This window comes from Aquila chrysaetos, chromosome 22 (genome assembly GCF_900496995.4).
Source record: "Aquila chrysaetos chrysaetos chromosome 22, bAquChr1.4, whole genome shotgun sequence".
Classification (NCBI taxonomy): Eukaryota; Metazoa; Chordata; class Aves; order Accipitriformes; family Accipitridae; genus Aquila; species Aquila chrysaetos.
In genome coordinates, this window is record NC_044025.1 from 14,455,001 (window position 1) to 14,473,193 (window position 18,193).

The 18,193-nt window shown below is 43.6% G+C and overlaps 1 protein-coding gene across 3 annotated transcripts in view; it reads right to left on the reverse strand.

The window, feature by feature from the left end:
- Positions 1 to 18,193, reverse strand: part of GRIA1 (glutamate ionotropic receptor AMPA type subunit 1) — a 129,837-nt gene that overhangs the window by 16,010 nt on the left and 95,634 nt on the right. For all 3 annotated transcript variants that reach the window (XR_003921060.1, XM_029998050.2, XM_029998051.2), the window contains exons 12-13: positions 3,986 to 4,184; positions 3,190 to 3,437 (exon numbers count right to left, since the gene is read on the reverse strand). Coding sequence is in view for 2 of the 3 variants with exons in the window: in XM_029998050.2 (XP_029853910.1) it covers positions 3,190 to 3,437; positions 3,986 to 4,184 (447 nt within the window). In the remaining variant the exon portion in view is untranslated. The remainder of the gene's footprint in view (positions 1 to 3,189; positions 3,438 to 3,985; positions 4,185 to 18,193) is intronic.

Below are 18,193 nucleotides of genomic sequence, written 5' to 3' on the forward strand. Positions count from 1 at the left end.
ATCTGACACCAAGTAAATCATAATTATTTCTGTCTTCTAAAACAGAATACAGATTAATTAGCACTCTGATGCCTGAACCAAATGCAAAAGATTAGTTAACTAATGAGCCAAAATACATTGCAGCTTCTATGTGGGTACAAGGTGTTAACAAAGTAAATGCATTGCAGCTTCCCTGAGCACAATATCAGCCATATGATATTTAGGGCCATGTGCTAAGTGTTATGTGTTATCTTTCCCAGGAAGATTCATTTCAGTTAATTGTCTCTTCAGCTCACGGGCAGTACGCAGAACAAGCTGCACTTCATCTTGAGTGTATTTTGATGAAAGACTGAAAGGTCTGGGGTCCTGAAAGAAGGTGGGTTTTTACCAGGGAACATTTTGTGTTTACTCACAGACCCTAGGAAAACCGACTTGTATTTTAGGGAACTTTAATGTCAGTTTGGCTGCTCTGAAGAACTTGCCCTCCCAGATCCCCATCTCAAAAACCTCCCTATTCCTTGAGTTCAGACTCACATGGGATTTCTCGGGTTTTCTTTCCTCTGTTTTGGATAATTTGGATTTGTCCTCTTTTTGATCACTTGTCCAATAGTGAAGAAGAGCTCCTGCCAGGTAAATGGATGGGTTTTGCAGCGGCATGACTATCTCGTGTCAGACAGGATCATACCTTGAACTAGCTGGTGTTGAAAGGTGTAATTTCTGCCCTCCCATCATTGCCCTTCTCAGCCATGCCTAAATGCAACTGAATTTTAACATCTGGAGGCCAAAAGATATTCAAAGCCAGATTCACCTAAGAGGAAGAAGCAAGCTCTTTTAGCAGCCGAAGAGACCTAACTGACGGCCTGAGAGGGATGTTTGCACCTGCTACAACACGTAGAATTATTTCTGGATTTTCAACCTTGTTTTCATTCATCTGTGGCAATATCCTGCCCTTATGTTCCCATGTAGAAGCAAGAAAAACAATGGTGAACTCTCATTTAGCATCTCTCTAGGATCCTTTCCTAATCAGCTATCCTAAATGCAGGAAAAACGGTCTAGCTACAAGAGGGACAGGTCGCAGCAAAAATTCAAACGCAGCCCAGCTTCTAAGACACACCTGATCTAAGATAGGCCTGGCTCACATGTACCTCCAAACCTGGCTCAGAGCTTTCACTCTGTGGATGGAAGTGAGTGAAGATGAAGCCTGAATAAGAGACAGGCTGACCGTGCTATACAGATGCTTCACGAATGTCACCTTGCTCAGGGCAACCTTTCACGTGCAGGACCCCAAGGGGGAAACAGACACTACATGATGACTGTAGGGAACAACTAAGATTAAAACAATTAAAACAACAGGAACAAAACAAACATAATGGGACAAAAACTGACAGCAACTGTTCCAAAGAAACACCATCGGATGGAAAATCAAGCATTCCTCCTTTGCCATTAGGCCCATAAGAAATTTGTTCTACATGCAGCCAGGATGAAAAAGAGGAAACAGAAAGAAATGTTAGGAATTTTTGGAATCATGCCTAGCAGAGGGATGTTTGGAGCTGCAAAATTAAAATGATTGATGTAATTTTCTTTTTGTTGTTTATTTTTCTTAGAAGTATGATAAATGGCTCCTTGACATGCCAACAATTACAAGACAGGTAGGATGTTCCTGTTTGTTTGTTTTTATGATATCAAAATTAGGATACAAGATTGATGTTTAAATAAATAAATAACTAGAATCAGCCCTGTATCCTAATTTCCATATTTGCAAGACAGAAAACAAACACTGGAGAGAGTGCAACAGAAAACGCCTCAAAGCTGTGAGAATACATCCGCCTTCATTTGGAGGGCCCCAAGTCATTTCAGAGCCTGAACCACACTGGATGCAAGAACAGCCTTCTGGACCACCTGCACTGCATTCATGAGCTTCTGTAAAGATACTGCTGATGTGGGAAGTGCTGAATCTCATTTGAGCTGACTTAATGGATGTAGTAATCAAAATCCTTGGGCCTCATTCACTACCAGTTGATACATCTTTGACTGTTTGGGCTGGCTTTGGCTCGGGAGCTGTGTGACCAGACAAATCCATCAGCAAATGCTCAGCTGGTTTCTAGTAATCCAGAGACCATGGATTAAATGTCTCTGCACTGGGTTATGTTAGCAAGCAAGTATAAGGCCACATATATGATTTTCATCAAAATATTTTGATTAAAACATGTTCAAGAAATAACTAAATCAGTTGGAGCATCAATCAGATTACTGAAAGCTATGGCTTTTGTGGATTTACTAATCCCACTAAATCCTTACAACTCATATTCCTCATGATTGTAACAGGAGGAACTTGCATGACTGCTGCCAAAATGAACCACACCTCTGACGTGACTCAGATCACCATCCCGGTTTGCAGATTGTGGCAATGCCGTTCTGAGCAGGTCAGCTGGTACGATGCACTTTGCTGGGGGCCAGCTCATGCCCAGGAGTATGGGTGTGTGCAGTGCCCAAGCTCTGCTACTAACTCAGATCTGGGTCTGTACTTTTTAAGGGTTCTTCTTTTAAAGGAAGATCTCTGAAGATATTTCACGTGACAGTAGGCAAAGGCGTGTGACAGCTGCAGATGTGGGCTCAGAAGTGCAGGATTTGTGCCCCTTTGGACTTGCCATAAGTTTGGTGCTTGCCAGGATCTGAATTGACTCAGTGAATGAAAATGCACACCTTTTGCAGGGCTTTTTCAAAACAGGCTTCCCACCCTTTCCAAACAGCATTTCGTATTAGGAAACACCCAAATGCTTTCCCCATGAGAACTCCCTCTGCAAGCATGGATCCAAACCGGGGTAATACCATACTCTGCAAAGCTGTGCAGTTCACATGGCACAGGATGAGCGTCCCTTCTGGAAAATGCTCTGTGAAACGAATGGTTACACCACAGCAGCCCCCCTGCCATTGCCTAATACAGCAGACATATTCATAGCAAGTGGATCAGCCAGGATCCAGTTTCCAAATGCAGGGCTTGAATAATTAGATGCTCCCATTGCTGCTCAATGGGAGCTGGGCATTTTACTTCCCTGCACATCGCGCTGCGTTTTCATATCCCTTTTCCTCTACCTCCCCCACCTCCTTGCCCCAAGCTTTTGTGATTAACATGGCAATGGAGATCGAACTGTGTGCATACATTGATTTGCTGGGTGGTTTGGCAAAAGAAAGCAAATCCAAGCTACTTACCTCAGTGCAGACCCCTTTGGCGTTGCAATGCCATAGCCTTTGGAGTCCAAGTTACCTCCCACCTTCATGGTGTCACAGGGCTTCCGCTGCTCGATGTACTCGTTCATCGTGGACTCCAAGAGGTAGGCGTACTTCCCTTTCGACTTCCTCACCCGGATCATCCCTTCTTCCGTCGTCCTCACAAAAACGGAGGGTTCGGCTGACTTCATGTATGTCCACATCTTCTCAAACACCGCTATTTTGGATCGCTGCGTAGGACAGCAGAAACCCAACAGAAGCATTAACAGAGGTTTGGGTGCCAGCTGAGATTTCCAGCTTGGACTGAACGCATACCCACATATCGGATGGGCCGGGGAAGGCAAAAGGGGTAACGGGATGTTAATGAACCTCCTGCCATTTCTACACCAGGGCCCAGATCAATCCCTGATACATATTTGTGTACGGCAAGTGATTTTGCAGATCAAACCAAGGGCAAACCAAGCTGGAAATCAGGAGATGGTTTCTTTCGGAGCTGCTCAGAGTAGCTCCTTGGTAACGTGGGCAAGCACATGGATATTCCATATTCGTGTTTAGAACCACAAAATATCACATGTACTGGAGACACAGCCAGCCTTCTGAGCGGCACGGGGAAAACTGGATTTTTGCTGTTCTAAGGACAAGCTCAGCAGGTCCTAACATGGTAAGGGGAAGCAAGAGAGAAAAACTAGACCTGAGTTGAGGATGACAGAGGATGGGCCTGGAGGACTTGTCAAGCAAAGGGCTAATCAAAATGTTTGCATTCAAGTTCCCTTCTTACCCTAAAAAATTCTTTAGTGGAGCCAGCTTCTAGGGTCCCATAGGCAATTTCTGTCTGCTTGGCCAAGTCCTCTGCACTCTCGATAGGAGAAACCATCCTTTCCACGGTGAGGAAGGCAGCCAGGTTAGCTGTGTAGGAGGATATGATGATCAAGGTGAAGAACCACCAAACGCCACCAACTATGCGGCCGGAGAGAGACCTGGACACAGAGACGAGAGTCAAACAGGAGGAGTGAGAAGGTCCAAAAGGTGCAGCTTGCTCTTGCAGGCCCATCATTTACCTGGGCATTTACCCAAAGTCACGTTCTCCAGCCACTTGCAGGGAAGCCAAAGGTCTGTCTCAGTTCTTAATCTACTTTTCAAGGTGTCAATGTAATTAGAGGAGGGATAAAAAATTCGCAGTGAAAAAAAAATTAGCAATTAACTGATTGAATTTGCTTTGATTTTCAATTCCTTTCAGATTTTATAATAATAATAATAAGACATGGAGGCAACTATGAGGAAGGTTTAGCTGGGCAGGGCAATGCCCATCCAAACAGCATCTCTGGCATGGTCTGTGTTGTGCCATGTACTTGCAGCAGAAAGGAGCACCAGCATGGAGCCAGACCAGATATACAGACCAGCTGGGATCACTAGGTCAGCTCCTCCATCACCTGAAGTTTAAAACCCAAAACTCTGTGTTTTTCTATAAGACATATTGAAGCTCAGACTGGAGCTACAGTTTTAATGAATAATTTGCCTACTGACATTCTCTGTTTTGTATTCAGCAGATGGTTAGACAAGATGTTCATAATAATGCCTTAAAATCTATGTATTTTGCACTTGCTGCAATCAAATAGCCAATTATCTGTAACCATTGGATAGCTATAGAGGCAAATAAGTCAAGCAGGCATTAATTTATATTAAAATCTTTTCAAATAATTTTAAGAGTGGAAGATAATTTTAGAGTGATGTCAGTATTCATGCATTCTGTCTAAATTATTTATATGCTCCTTCTCTAGATGCAGAGCACTATCCTAGACAGAAGGTAACTTACAATGCTATTTGATAAAGCTAGACAGTCTGACTAAGGAGGACCTGCCTGTGAGAAACACCATTTATTTCTCGGGGAGGCGGGGGGCGGGGGCATGTCTCAGTGTTGCCTTTCTGCTGATCTGAATCACTCCACAGAAATATGGTTTATTGGATGGTAACAGAGATAACCCAGTCCAGCTAAAGGCACTGGACCAGCTCATGATAGTGCGTGCCATGCCTTGTCCAGGTTTGCATGAAGCCTTGGGACCTGCTGCTATGGTTTACTGTGGTTTAACACAACTTGACAAACCAACCTGTACGCTCCATCACTCCATCGAGGGGAAAAAACACACCCTGCTTGTCACTGAAGTTAGAGCTGGAAAGAGACTAAACCCACATAGCCCACCAGCTGCCCGACTTATCTAGGTTACACCCTTCCAGTTTGTCCAGTCTGGTTTTAAATGCTGCTGGTGTGAGGGGAGCTGCTCCCGCAGACATCATATCACCTCCCTGTTTAGATCAACCCACCTTGAAATCACTTTAGTCAAAACTCTTTGAGATCACTTCCCAGCAGAAAGCAGGCACGGCGACTGAGCTCACACACACGCAGCATGCGGGACAGAGTGGAAAGCACGCGTTTTAAAATGTGCAAATAAGACCCATCCCACCCTATGCATTGTCAGCCCCGCGCTCTGGGAGAATGATCACAGCAGCTTTCACCTGTGGCAGGGATAAACTGCAGGAAACATGACTGCAAGGGATTACAGTGACAGAAAGGACAAGCAGTGTATTTTACAGCTGTGACTGAAAGGACTTTTAGGGTTAGAGATGGGTCGGGCTTTCCTCTGCACAGGGGCCTCATTTTGGAGCAGCCTCTGCCCTCCCTTCTGGTTTCTTCTTCCACGGGCTTTTCTGAAACTGGGCAGCAAAGTCCATCTCGCCATAAACCCAAGCTCAGTGAATGACTTTGAAGGATCCACCTTTCAAGGTCTTTCAGGAAAGTTTACAGGACACATCTCCAAGGTGATACTATAGCGAGTCCACAAATTCTTTTCTTAATCATCCAGATTTTAAAATACAAGAAAGGTACAACAAAGATTTTTTCAGGTCTACAGCCCCCTGGCATGGTTTCCAACCATAAGCTATATGCTGGTTACCCCATCCTGCAGTGTCTCACACAAACCTCCTCCTTTATTGGCAACTGCAGCAACATGGCTGGGCAGACCGACGGTCCTTCATCCCAGATTACTTTCTTTTTATGCCTCCCCATCACTGCCAGCCAGAGAGGGGGATCAGAGGTCTGTGGTGGGAGTGCTGGATGCTGTGGGAAAAGCAGGCAGATGGGCACTGTTCTTCTACTCTTATCTAACTCTCTAAGAGACACATACTCACCAAACAACCTCTGGAGATGAGTAGGGACCTCCAGGGATGATTCACCCCATCCGTCTCAGGTTGGGAGGAGGTCCCTCTGCAGACCTCCCTCTCTATTGAATTTTGAAGGAACTAGGATGACGAGGTTGGACGAAACAGCTAATTTTTAAATAGCTAAAGTAAGGTGAGATAAATGTGACCGTCGTGCTTCCCATCTGTGGAGAATACTCAGCCTGCAGGACCGTCAGCGCAAACGACGTTACCTTTTGTTTCATATTTGGAGAGGGATTGAGGATGGAGGCAGCTATGGATTCAGCTCACATGTCTTCAGATTGATAGGGAAGAGGAAAAAAAATACCTGTCTCTAATTAGTGTGGATGTTGTGTGCTCAGGGAAGGAAGCGCTCAGAAAAGGCACAGAGGCATTAAACAAAAGTAACCAGATAATGTCAAATACAACAATCTCTGCTGATGAAGGCCACTTTGAGCTGGCAATATCCATTTGCATGGCAAATAATCACATTCATCTCCAGCTGCAAATTATACAGCCTTTCCTTCCTGACGAAGCTGGGATATTTCTGTGACTTGTTTCAATCCCTTCAGCGGCAGTCAGCCGGATTCCTGCCTCTAGACCCTCGACATCCTGGGGATATTCATTACTGGCTTATCCCACGGGGGCTGCCTGCTGTCAGATGCAGATGGCTTATGCTTCCTGGCTCCGCACCTGGCACTGACAGCAGGAAAAAGTAACTATGGGGTGTTGAGACTGGGAGGTAACAAGGAGGGCAGGTGAAAGAGGGAGAGGGGGCCGTAGCTTCTTTCCCATGGGAGCCAGATGGGACAGGTTGCATGTCTGTACCATGAACCAGTCTCATCTGGGCTGGGTGTGCTGCTGGTGCTGGTCATTTCTCCTCATGACATGAGATGCTGTGAGGCGAGTTCTCGCTCTCATAGACTGTGGAGGAAAGGAGAGGAGATAAACAGCTTGCTATCACTGCCAGCATGGCTAGGGCTTCACGTGTAGGATGTTTTATTGCAGACACTGCTAATGAGCAATGTTTGCCCTCACTGCTAGATTGACTTGGAGCTAGAAGCTGTGAATCTAAACTGCTGTAACAACGCAGAAGAGAAAACACGCAGCATATGGGCTCTGCAGGACATCGTACTTTTGCTCCATGGTTGTGCACCATCTGACACAAGGGAGCGCTGGCTAGTGATGAAGGCTCTTGGAGGCTAGTGCAATACAATAAAAGATATAATAATAGTCATGATGAAATGTCACACAAGCAAATGTGATCCTATGTGACATCTCCATGACACAATAGCAGTGAACACAGGTTAAGTGGGACAAGTTGGATTTCTCTGGATAACCATGTTGCCTTTTTACATTTTGAGCCAATGCCTGTTGCTGCTTACCACTGCAAGTGGTTGGAAAGACAATATCCATTATGATCTTGTTCTGTTACTTTTGTAGACCAAGCAGGAGGGCAACAGTGCTACCATCACGGGACACATTTGCAAAAGTGCCTTTGTAATTTAGGAGATAATATCCCATTTCTAGAGGTGACTTCAATACGAGGGAGCTAAAAGCGTGGTCAAAAGCCAGTGGGACTTAGAGTTATGTTTATGCTCTAGTAAGAACAGTCACAGAGGAGTAGATATACCTTGTACTTTTAAGTCACTTTGAGGTTTTGCAAATCTCACTCCACAGCTAGATAACAGAAAATGACCTTCCACTTGACTAACAAATGTTCTGCAGCTTGAGCCCTAGCTCAAGTTCATTTCTCTTCACTAATGGGCAGTATGGGGTTTAAATCCTCTTGCATGGAGAATTTACATGTCCCCACACCCGTTCAAGCGTAACATGAAGGCAATCAGCTCTCTGCTGTGCGGAAACAAGGTAGTGGCTCAGTCTTCTGCAGAGCTAAAGTGAGATGGAGCACACTGGTTAGTACTTTAAAGATATGCTAAGGTTCGGATGTTTGGATTTGTCTGTCTGACCTCTGGATTTATTCACATTCATTATCATAGTAATACTTGTGAATAGCAGGATCTAAAAAAAATCAGAATAAAATAAACAAGGATAACAGTGAAAGAGGCTTTAATGAACGGCTAATTCTGGGACAGAGGAAGGGGTGAAATAGCTAGATAGACGACATGTACACTTTTCAACCTATATCATTCCTTCTGCACCTACGCTCTTCTTTCCTACACAATCCAAATTAAGATCTCTTGGTTTCTTCTTCTAGCCCTGCCCGTGCTGGCTAAAATTACACTCTCCCCCCACTCCTCCCCATCCTCTCCCTGACCTGGGGTCCTGCCTGCCCCTCACAGAACAGTAGCAAGAATGGGGTGCTCCTTTCCAACTTTACCCTTGCAGGAGTAAGTAGTAAATACTCTGCCCTCATTATCCACAGTCCACAATCTACTTAAAATTAGAGCTGGCTGGCAACCAGAGTTTCAGCGCCGTGGAGAATTCTGAAATTGTAAATGAAACCTTAATATTCTGAATCAGAATGAAAAGATAATAGTTGCAAATGTCCTCTAAAAGTAGCATTCCAAAAGTGGTTGGTTTGGGTCCCTCCAAGCTTTGCATTTTTCTATTACTTAATGTTTCATTTCTGAAAGGCTACAAGGTATAATTTTAACACAGTAAATAATTTTGTTTCTGCTTTCTCATTACAAATAATTTTCTTTCCGCTTCTATAATACATTAAACCTTTACCTACCACATGTATAATTTAAAACATAATTCTGGAATGTGCTATTTTATATCTGTCTAATGGAAAACCTGCAGATGACCAAGCTGAAAATAATATTTTGATTTTCTTATTTAGATGACATTTTTTTACCTTCCCTTGCAAAAGCAACTGCATTTTGCCAGTAGAAAACAGAAAATAATTGTAAGTTCCCTTTGTTCCCATGAAGTGATTTTTTTAATGTTCTAGCCTTAGCATTGATGGATTCTTCACAGAAAAAAAGAAAATCATGCAGCTATAATCTCTTATTTCTTAAAACAAAATACAATCCTTGATCAAACAATTTGCTCTTTGATCTTATCCCTTATGGAAGGTATAGGAAAAGCGGACAGGAGTTTACCACTGCTTTGCCATTGTATTAGAAGAGCATAATACATTTTTGGGAAAAACATTAAAAAGATTATCAGAAAATATACAAAGTAAACCTCATTGGAAACCTGTTCAAGCACCATCTCAGTTCTCTCCCACTTCTCCCTTCCCCCTCCCCAAATCCGTTTCTTATGGAGAATTACACCTAAACTGACAGTGTTTTAATTAGAAGTGCAAATCTGGGATTCTAAGGCCATAGTTGCTTTGGGAGGATTTCCCAGATTTGCTGTTAACTTCAATTCTAATAAAGGCTCACTTAGGCAACTGACATATTTGTCACTGAATGAATTTATGCAAAACTGTTGAAAGAAAAGCTCTTATATGCTTGTTCTACCGATTGTGGGTCAAATCCACTTTTGGTCTTCTACCCACACAGATCCTCTGATCTCCGACACTGCTCCGCTAATTTGATACTGACTCTAGATATTTTCATGGGTCTATCTGAAGATTGACTTGGTAGTGGATTAGTTGCAAACATTTTGCTCCAGTTTTGCTCTTATTTTAAACAAATTTTTAACATTAAACTCTGTCAATGTAAATGAGCTTTGCTTTTTCTGTGTGTCACAGACCATCTGGCACGATTAGTCTCACCATTTTATCTCCAATCCTGACATGAACCCCAGATTTGCTTGAAAAGTCTGTGAATAGTCATAGAGGAACAAAGTTAGCGTCGGGTTGTGGAGCTGGTACACCGCTCTGGGTGCATCCATCACACACATGCTGCAAAGCTCTTATCCTTTTACGCTCTGCTATGCCATGAATAGTTTTGAATGAGCTACCAACTGTTTGTCATTAAATTGGAGTGACTATAATGCATGTTTCTCTGTCCATGCTGCATTATTAATTTTCTTGCCATTGTTAATTTGCATTTACTTATTATTGAACTCTACCTCCTGGTACAAGAGTCTGGAGTCCCAACTGCAGTGCTGGGCTTTAACACAGAATGCCAAGACAGCCCTTACAAACACAGAATATTTTCTACTGACATTCTCATTTACCTCTCCCAGCAGTACAAATTCCTTCTTCAGCTCCCCTCGCAATTTTTCTACATAGGTAACAGCTGCATATTTTGATTCCCTGTGGGTAACATTAACCAGTGAGACAGGGTAAGAAAGCCGAGGGTGCACAGGCACTGGGAGTCCCATGCTGTCTCTCCCTTGCTTTTTTTTTCTGAATTTTGTTTCAAAAAAAAAGAAGGACAAAATTTGAGAGCTTCTTAACTTTCGTATATGGGCTGGAGATCTGCTTTTTCTCATGTTTTTAGGCAAACCATGCCAGCTCATCCGACCCCCAAAGCCAACACGCCGGAAGGAGGCAATATGGATTGCAGAATCCCAGCAGAAGTCCTTCTAAGAAGGGGCCCTGGGGTCACTTGCTGTGTAAATATTGCAACGATTGAACATATTGTCTGCAAATATGCAGAATCTCCCAGACTCAACAGGAGGATGTATCTCTGCGAGGCTTTAATCATAAGTCATAGTTTATTTACTGTTTCTTTCTGCCTAAGCTAATGGCCTTGGACAGCAGTATATGGTCCCTCTCCTACCGTTGCGTCTCTTCTTTTGCAGAATATGTTGGCACTTTTTTCTTCATTTTCCCTTTAATGGGCAAAACCTCTTTCTAAAATGAGTTTTCCTGCTTAGTCAGAAATGCATCATGCCACTTGTGGTTCTCCAGTCATTGGAGCTTGGATTGCTGCAGTGCTAAGTATAAGCATGACTACATGGAGCAGCTACGTGCTGTTTTCAAGACATTCACTTAGCATTTTGACAGGCAAGAGGTACCTAACGGCCTAACCAGAGGACTAGCATCCAGGAGCTCTTTTTTTGTGCCTTGGGAAGCCCTGCCACGTTATGGGATCCAGGGTAGCTTACTTCATCTCTCTAATTCAGTTCCCAGCTGTGGGACAAGAGGATGAATAACATTGATGAACTTCACCTGGGCGGGTGGCCTGAAGCATTGGTCACCTGGTGGAATTCACCTCTGAGCTGCTGCTTTGCCTACTTCCCCTTCCTGAGACAGTGAATTCCAGCAGGCAGAGGCAGCATCAAATGGGCCCAGCTATGCAGAGGGTAATTTATGTACTCAATAGCAGTCCGCAGGTTGAGGCCTCCTGTGGTCCTCAATGGGCACAAAATGCAGCCTGCTGATATGCAACCAACACAACTCACCTGCTCAACTAATGAAGTATGGTGTTGGTAGCACTAGATGCCAAGCAAACGTGGACTGACGTGGGCAACCAGCCCCCCTCAACTTCAGCAGGACCCACGTACCACCCGCGGTATAAAAACACTCCTGCAGAGCAGAACTGCAGAACAGAGGTATGTCCTTCACTCGAAGGAGCCACCATCCCTGAGCAGAACTGGCTGCTGAGATGCTTATCCCTAAAACTGCCAGATAATACACCCAACTCTTCCAGAGGGCTGCTAAAAACATCGTAAAGAAAGGGCTAGGATAGAGGGATGAGGTAGAACTCTAAGAAAAAATAAGAGTGTGGGTGAAAGGCAGAACAGATAGATCCAAAGAAATACATTGTCATCCTCTTAAGTACAGGCAGCGTGCCTCCATGTTGCAAACCAAGGTAGTTTAAGGGATGAGTGTTTAGATAGAGGTTTGCTGAGAAACACGTGGTTGCTTTGGGCTGCTCAGCAGCTCTGGTGAAAGGCAAAGTCATCCGTCTTCTGCAGTTTTGCCAGCTTTTGCTATAAGGAAAAAAATCCGACTCCTGTCATGCCTTTGAGCAAAAATTTCACTGTAAAAAAGGCTCTTCACATATTTTTCTCACTTTGGTGACATTTGTTCACTTTGCTGTGAAAAACTCACAAGGTGACAAGCATAACATTTTGTCAGAAGTACTCACTGGAGCACCCCAGGAGATTCATTACTCAGGAACTTCCTCAACCTCAGGTGGCCCTAAATTTATCAGCACTCATCCTTCTTTTTAAACAACAGCCTATTGTGCTAATGTCCTTTGCTGTGTTGGTAGATTTCATATGCTCTCCCTCAGTCTCTTCTTCAAAGTCTCCTTGATGAAAAAGCTTTTTTTTCCCCAAAGATTTAATATATTTTGGATTATATGCTACCAGTCCTTCATTTTTCCAAGATCCTCTTTAGCCATCTACATGTGCTCACAATTTAGAGCTCAATTTTTGAGGCTTCTGGGCAAAGTTACAATAACCTAGCTCAGACTTCTTCCAGGGTGCCTTGCCTTTGTTCTTTTTGCTCTGTTTTTTTTTTTTGCCTGTCTTTTGTCAGATTTCCCAATCTGATGAGAGAAAGGCCTTTTCTGGGATGAGAGTATTTTCTGCACTGGAATATTTTCACTCTGAGCAATAATCCCAAATATTCCCTTCCTTTTCTGTCTCATTTCTAATTTAAAATGTGATCCCTCACGAAGACTTTACAAGTTACATTTTCTCTATTTTCACTTTTGAGCATTTATTTTTTCTGCAAGGGCATACTGTATCCCTTGTAGAAGTGATGAGGAATGAGTCTGGTCTCCCCAGCCAGCGTTTTTTGGAAGAGCTTTATGTGCACAGGAGTGACTGTCTTTTAACATCAAAACTCCCAAACTGTGAAAGGAAAACATGTTCAGTGTTTCTGCTGCCCTTATTTCACCTGCTAAGATTTTTTTATTTTTGAAGGCTGTGGAAGCATTGCTGAGATGAAAAGCTGCCCCCTCCCTTGGTTTGCCTCTCTGCAGCTTGAGATCTTGCTTCTTATGGAGAGCTGCAAGAAATGAGAGAGAAAATTCCTCCTACAGGAGGCCCTCACGGACCCTTCCTCACATCTCATACCTATTCGCAGTGTACAGGTGCTTAATTTTACTGCTTTTCCCGTTTACCGTATGAGGACTCATCTTCTCCCCTCTTCCTTTCTACTCCTCTGTTCACACATTTGCCTCCTATTACTTCTCATCAGACTGTGTTGGGGAGAATTCATTAGTGTATATAACATGCTTTGAAGTTGTCCAAATAACGGTGATGTAACACTTTTGCACTTCTATAGGCTCTTTTATCTGAAGATCAAAGTAGTAAGTTATGATTACCATGATTGGATTATTGCTGCTTAGCCTTTGGATCTAAGGGTAAGCAGCAACTCTTCTGGGTAGGCATTAATCAGAATTACTGGATGATTTTATTAAATAGATTGAATGCCATAAAGTATGCTGCTGCTCAAAGAAAGGGGTGCGTACATGAGCTGGACGCCCTTTCCTACCATTTGATGATATGAATCAGGTGGCCCCTAGCTGTCACTTGGCTCCTTTGATCCAAGTGAAAATGGAAGGAAGACCAAGACACGAGCATGGAGGACTTCAGAGGTGACACCATGCTCTGTCTCCTCCAACTCCAGACCCCGTCCAAGCACAGCAAAGCTTCTGCCACTATTTCCTAGCATGACCCACATTTTGCTTTTCGCTATTACTCGGCTTCATCAAGCCTTTCACAATGAATAACGTAGCACCTCTGTCATATTTCAATAAATCTGTCTTCGCCTGCTCACTGTTTTGGGGTGTTACAATGGACATTGTTTGCTGTATGTACACATCCCGGAACTTCTCTTGAAAAGGGGGTACAGTGCTTCCCCAGTTACCAGGACAAGTAGTTGGGATGAAACCTGGGACAAAAGCAGAATAGGTACAATAAATCCCAAACTCCAGTGGAATAAGACAATTACCCCCAGCGTCCCAGTAGAAGGCCATGAGGTTTTGGCCAGCTCTGGGGATTAAACCAGCAAAGAGCAGCTGTGGATGCTCTGTGTGTTGTGAGCCAGAACAATTTGAACTGAGGAGTTCAATGCTCATTCGGCTGTGTATCCAGAGAGTGCGCACATGATATCTTAGTGCTGATAAAAGTGATGTACAGCATATGGAAGAGTCATTTAAGCAGGACTTCCCTGTGAAAACACGCTCAGGGCTTCCCATCTTAGCTACAATATTTTTCTGGAGTGCCAACATTAAAGCAGTGTGTGACAGGGAGTCTTGCAGAGGACACCACTTCAGGGAGATGGAGGTCATTCAGCTCCTCACAACCCTTATTCTTTGACAAAAACACTTGGCAATCGACCTAGCTATTAGGAAGACACAACCATGCGCAGTCCTGACTGCAGCCCGGAGGATGTCAGACCCCAGCTGAGCCGACTGCTCGGGGATAACAGGTTATCGAGAGGGAAGAAAATGAAAAGAGAAAGTGTGTTTCTCTTACTGATTGAAAATTGGCAAGTCAGAGTACAGTGTAATAGGCAGTCTCCGGAGCCTCAGAGGGTCTCCCGCTGGAGTCACAGAGGGGGCTATAAATCTCAGAGGCACCCCTATAAATCTTAGTGCCACTCATGATCCTGAGCCAGGGCACAGTATTAGAAACACAAGCAGCACTTGCCATTTCCATGTCAGAGATGCCCTGATAAAACTTCCAAATAGATTAAAAACCTGGGCAATGCTCTTTCCACCCTGCTATTTTTAACTTTGGTTTCAATCAAAAGTATGAGAAACATTTATTTAGTCCTGAAGAAAGAGATTGCAAATATATTTTTAGCTTAATACATCTGCTTTTGGATCAAGTGTTTGACTTCTTATTTTAAACACAGCTGGTGGAATGATTAGTAAATCTGTCACTCAATGGGGGGACTTTCAGCAAATTTCTTGCTGTCCCGCAGCAACCTGAATGGTAAAGGCCTGAAGTCAGAGCTGTGGAATAGTGACTAGATATGCCTGATAGGAAAACCATCCCAGGGAAGTGGCTTACAGATCAGCGGAGGAAACATCCATTACCTCTGCATTAGAAATTTTCAGATGTCGGAGTGTGGAAGTTCAAAAGACTCATTTTTCCTTTGCAGATGAAATTGCACTTTCCCAACAATATTCTCGCAGTTAGTTATTTCCTTCTTCTGAGTCCTCTGTATCCTTCAGCATTTTTCCAAATGAAAAAGAGGATAGCATGGATGACTATTTTAAAAGAATTTCCATTTTCGCCTGGCTGCCACATTTTGGTTGCCATGGAAGTGCGCAAACTCCAAAGGGGACTGTTTAGTTAGATATTGTGCAATTTGTCAAGCTGCTCCTCTGGTGAGTCACTTTCCCTGGTTAAGTGCGTTTCAGAAATAAGTGTGGTCATCAGTTCCTGGTGATTTGCAAGTACTGCTGTTACCCTGTGACCTGAATTTCCTCTCCCTGGACATAATTAACTCTGCCAGGCAGAGATAATTGCAAAATCATTTGGTACACTTTTAAAAGGAAAGAAAACTTTTCCAGAAGTTGAAATCCTAATTTTTTACTTTTATTCTTAAAGACCAACCTCAGCTCACCAGTTCAAGCAAACTGCCAAAAAGAAATGACCCTGAGCTTTGTCCCCACGGACAAGCCCCCAGGTCTCCCGGATTCACCCCACACTGGAGAAGGAGTAGGGATGCTGAACCAACCTTGCTTCCAGCCTGGCTTGGCTGCCTTGTCCCCCAGGGCAGCCCCAGCATGAGCTGCAGGTTGCATGTGCTCTCCAAGGAAACGACAAACTGCTTCTTCCTTCATTGCAAAATATGCCCTTTGCCTCAAGACGGCGCAGCGAATCCCACCGGCAGTCAGCAGCCTGGTCTGTAGGAGCAAGTACACCGTCTCCCGTGTCCCTAAAGAGGGTTTAGCGAGCCTTGCCAGCGAGCTCCACTCCATCACCCCCAGACCTTCCCCTGCAAAAAGTGCGAGGAAAAAAAAAAAGCACAAATCTTTCCTCGTTGCTCGTGGAACTTCTACCCTGGCAGAGCTTGCACAGCTCTCCAATGACTTTCCAGGACAAGTTAAGTCCTGTTTAAGGTTATAATGGGTACCGCAAGGATGGCACCAGAACGGTGCATCAGGCCAGAAAGACAGGCAGATGCTTGGAGTGTCAGAGAAGACTCTTACTGAAATCAAGAAGAGTTGCCAAATAAACACCGAGACTCAGCCTTCATTTCAGGAAGGAATTAAAATCCTTTTAATTGCTAAATGCAGCTGGTTCTAATTTCCCTAGTTCTAAATTTTTAGCAAAATATATAAGTACCCTGCAAATGTAAGTTAACAAAGGACAGAACAGAAATAATTCCCTTGAAACAACCCGAATCAAACCTCTCACTAAAAAAAAAGAAAATTCCTAACCAATTTCTGATTTAGAGCTTGTCTAAAACCGGATAAAATCTTTCAGTACTAGGAACATCTTGATGAAATTTGAAAGTGCTGCTATTTTTCAAAATCTCTAGGGGCTAGTTGAGGAAAAAAACCCTCAACAACTTGTGGAGCAATTTTGCTGTTATTTCCATCAGCTCTATGGCTGAAGTCTCCTGTGATTTTTTCAATTGATCTAAAAAGAAATGTAAATAAACAGGAAAAATAGCAGAAGAAAATGTTCAGCATTAATTACAGGTACATAATAAATACCGTACTTGCTCTTCCACAGACAAACCGCTATGATTGAGTGCAACAGAAAGCCTGCAAAGGAGTGCAGTGAAATACAAGCCCGGCTGCACATTATATAGATCAGCCAGAGCGCACTGTTTCCATGTCACTAAAAACAAATAACGATGTCCGCAAGATACCTATGAATAATAGATCCTATCTATTGACTGGATAGCAGCCAGCATTTATATCTCTCCTTCCCACCTCGGAGTGCATGGATTCATCACCTCCGCGAGCAAACCTCCCTAAGCAGCACGTTCCCCCCCGGGCAGGGGGTCACTGCACCCTGCACTGCCTCCAGGTCTGGACTCTGCAGGCAAGTTAAGACCCCTTTACCTCTTTATCCCAAGCCAGCTGAAGGGTGGATGGCACCTCACGCCGCGTCTCCTTGCACACGGTAAACACCCACAGTCTTTAGGGCACACTGGTGTGGTCCAACCGTTTCCCAGCAGTGGTCCCCTATGGCACCTTGCACAGACCGGCACCAAGTCTCCTCCTGCTCACGCATCCCTGCTGCTGCTCTTGAAACGTCCCCCCTCAAGTCTGGCTCTCTCCTAAACGCAGGCTGTGATGAAAGCTTCATCCATCATTTCACCTCCAGAGCAGGATGAGCAGAGCATCTCCAGTACTGTTCTCAATCATGTAGATTATAATAAGTAATTTCAAGCTGTGTTGTCCAGGTATCCTGACATGATACCCTATCGTGTCATGATATGACTATACATTTCCCTTCTACTCATGGTACGTTTTGATCTGAACCCAAACTATATGTGTTTTGTTTCCACAACACAGTATAAAGAGAGCCCCCATGAAGCTGGGTTTATTTTTGGAGATCTCTGTTTAATTTCCCTCTGGGAGGGCACAAAGGGTGGCTGCATTTACTGGGTGATATTTATCCTCCTGTCAAACTCCAGTGGGGATGAGATTCCTATAGTTACTCAGCTGAGAGAAACTGTGTTTATTCTGTCTCATGGTATTGTCAAAAGAAGAATAAATGCCTTTCTGGAAGATCTGTTTTAGCCAAATGTATTTCATTTTAGTCAAACATAAGTTTTCTGAGTCACAGGAAGAGTAACTGGATTAAATTTAATAGTCTCCAATATACAGGAAGTCTCTTTTGGGCTCAAACCATATGAAGCAACACATTTTGTGATAACAAAAAATAGAAGATCAAGCTAGGAAGCTGACAAGAGAAATATATATTTTGCTCCCTGCTTATTTATACTTTTCACAACAATCAAATAATTTATTTAGTAGAAAATGATGGGGCAGATGAA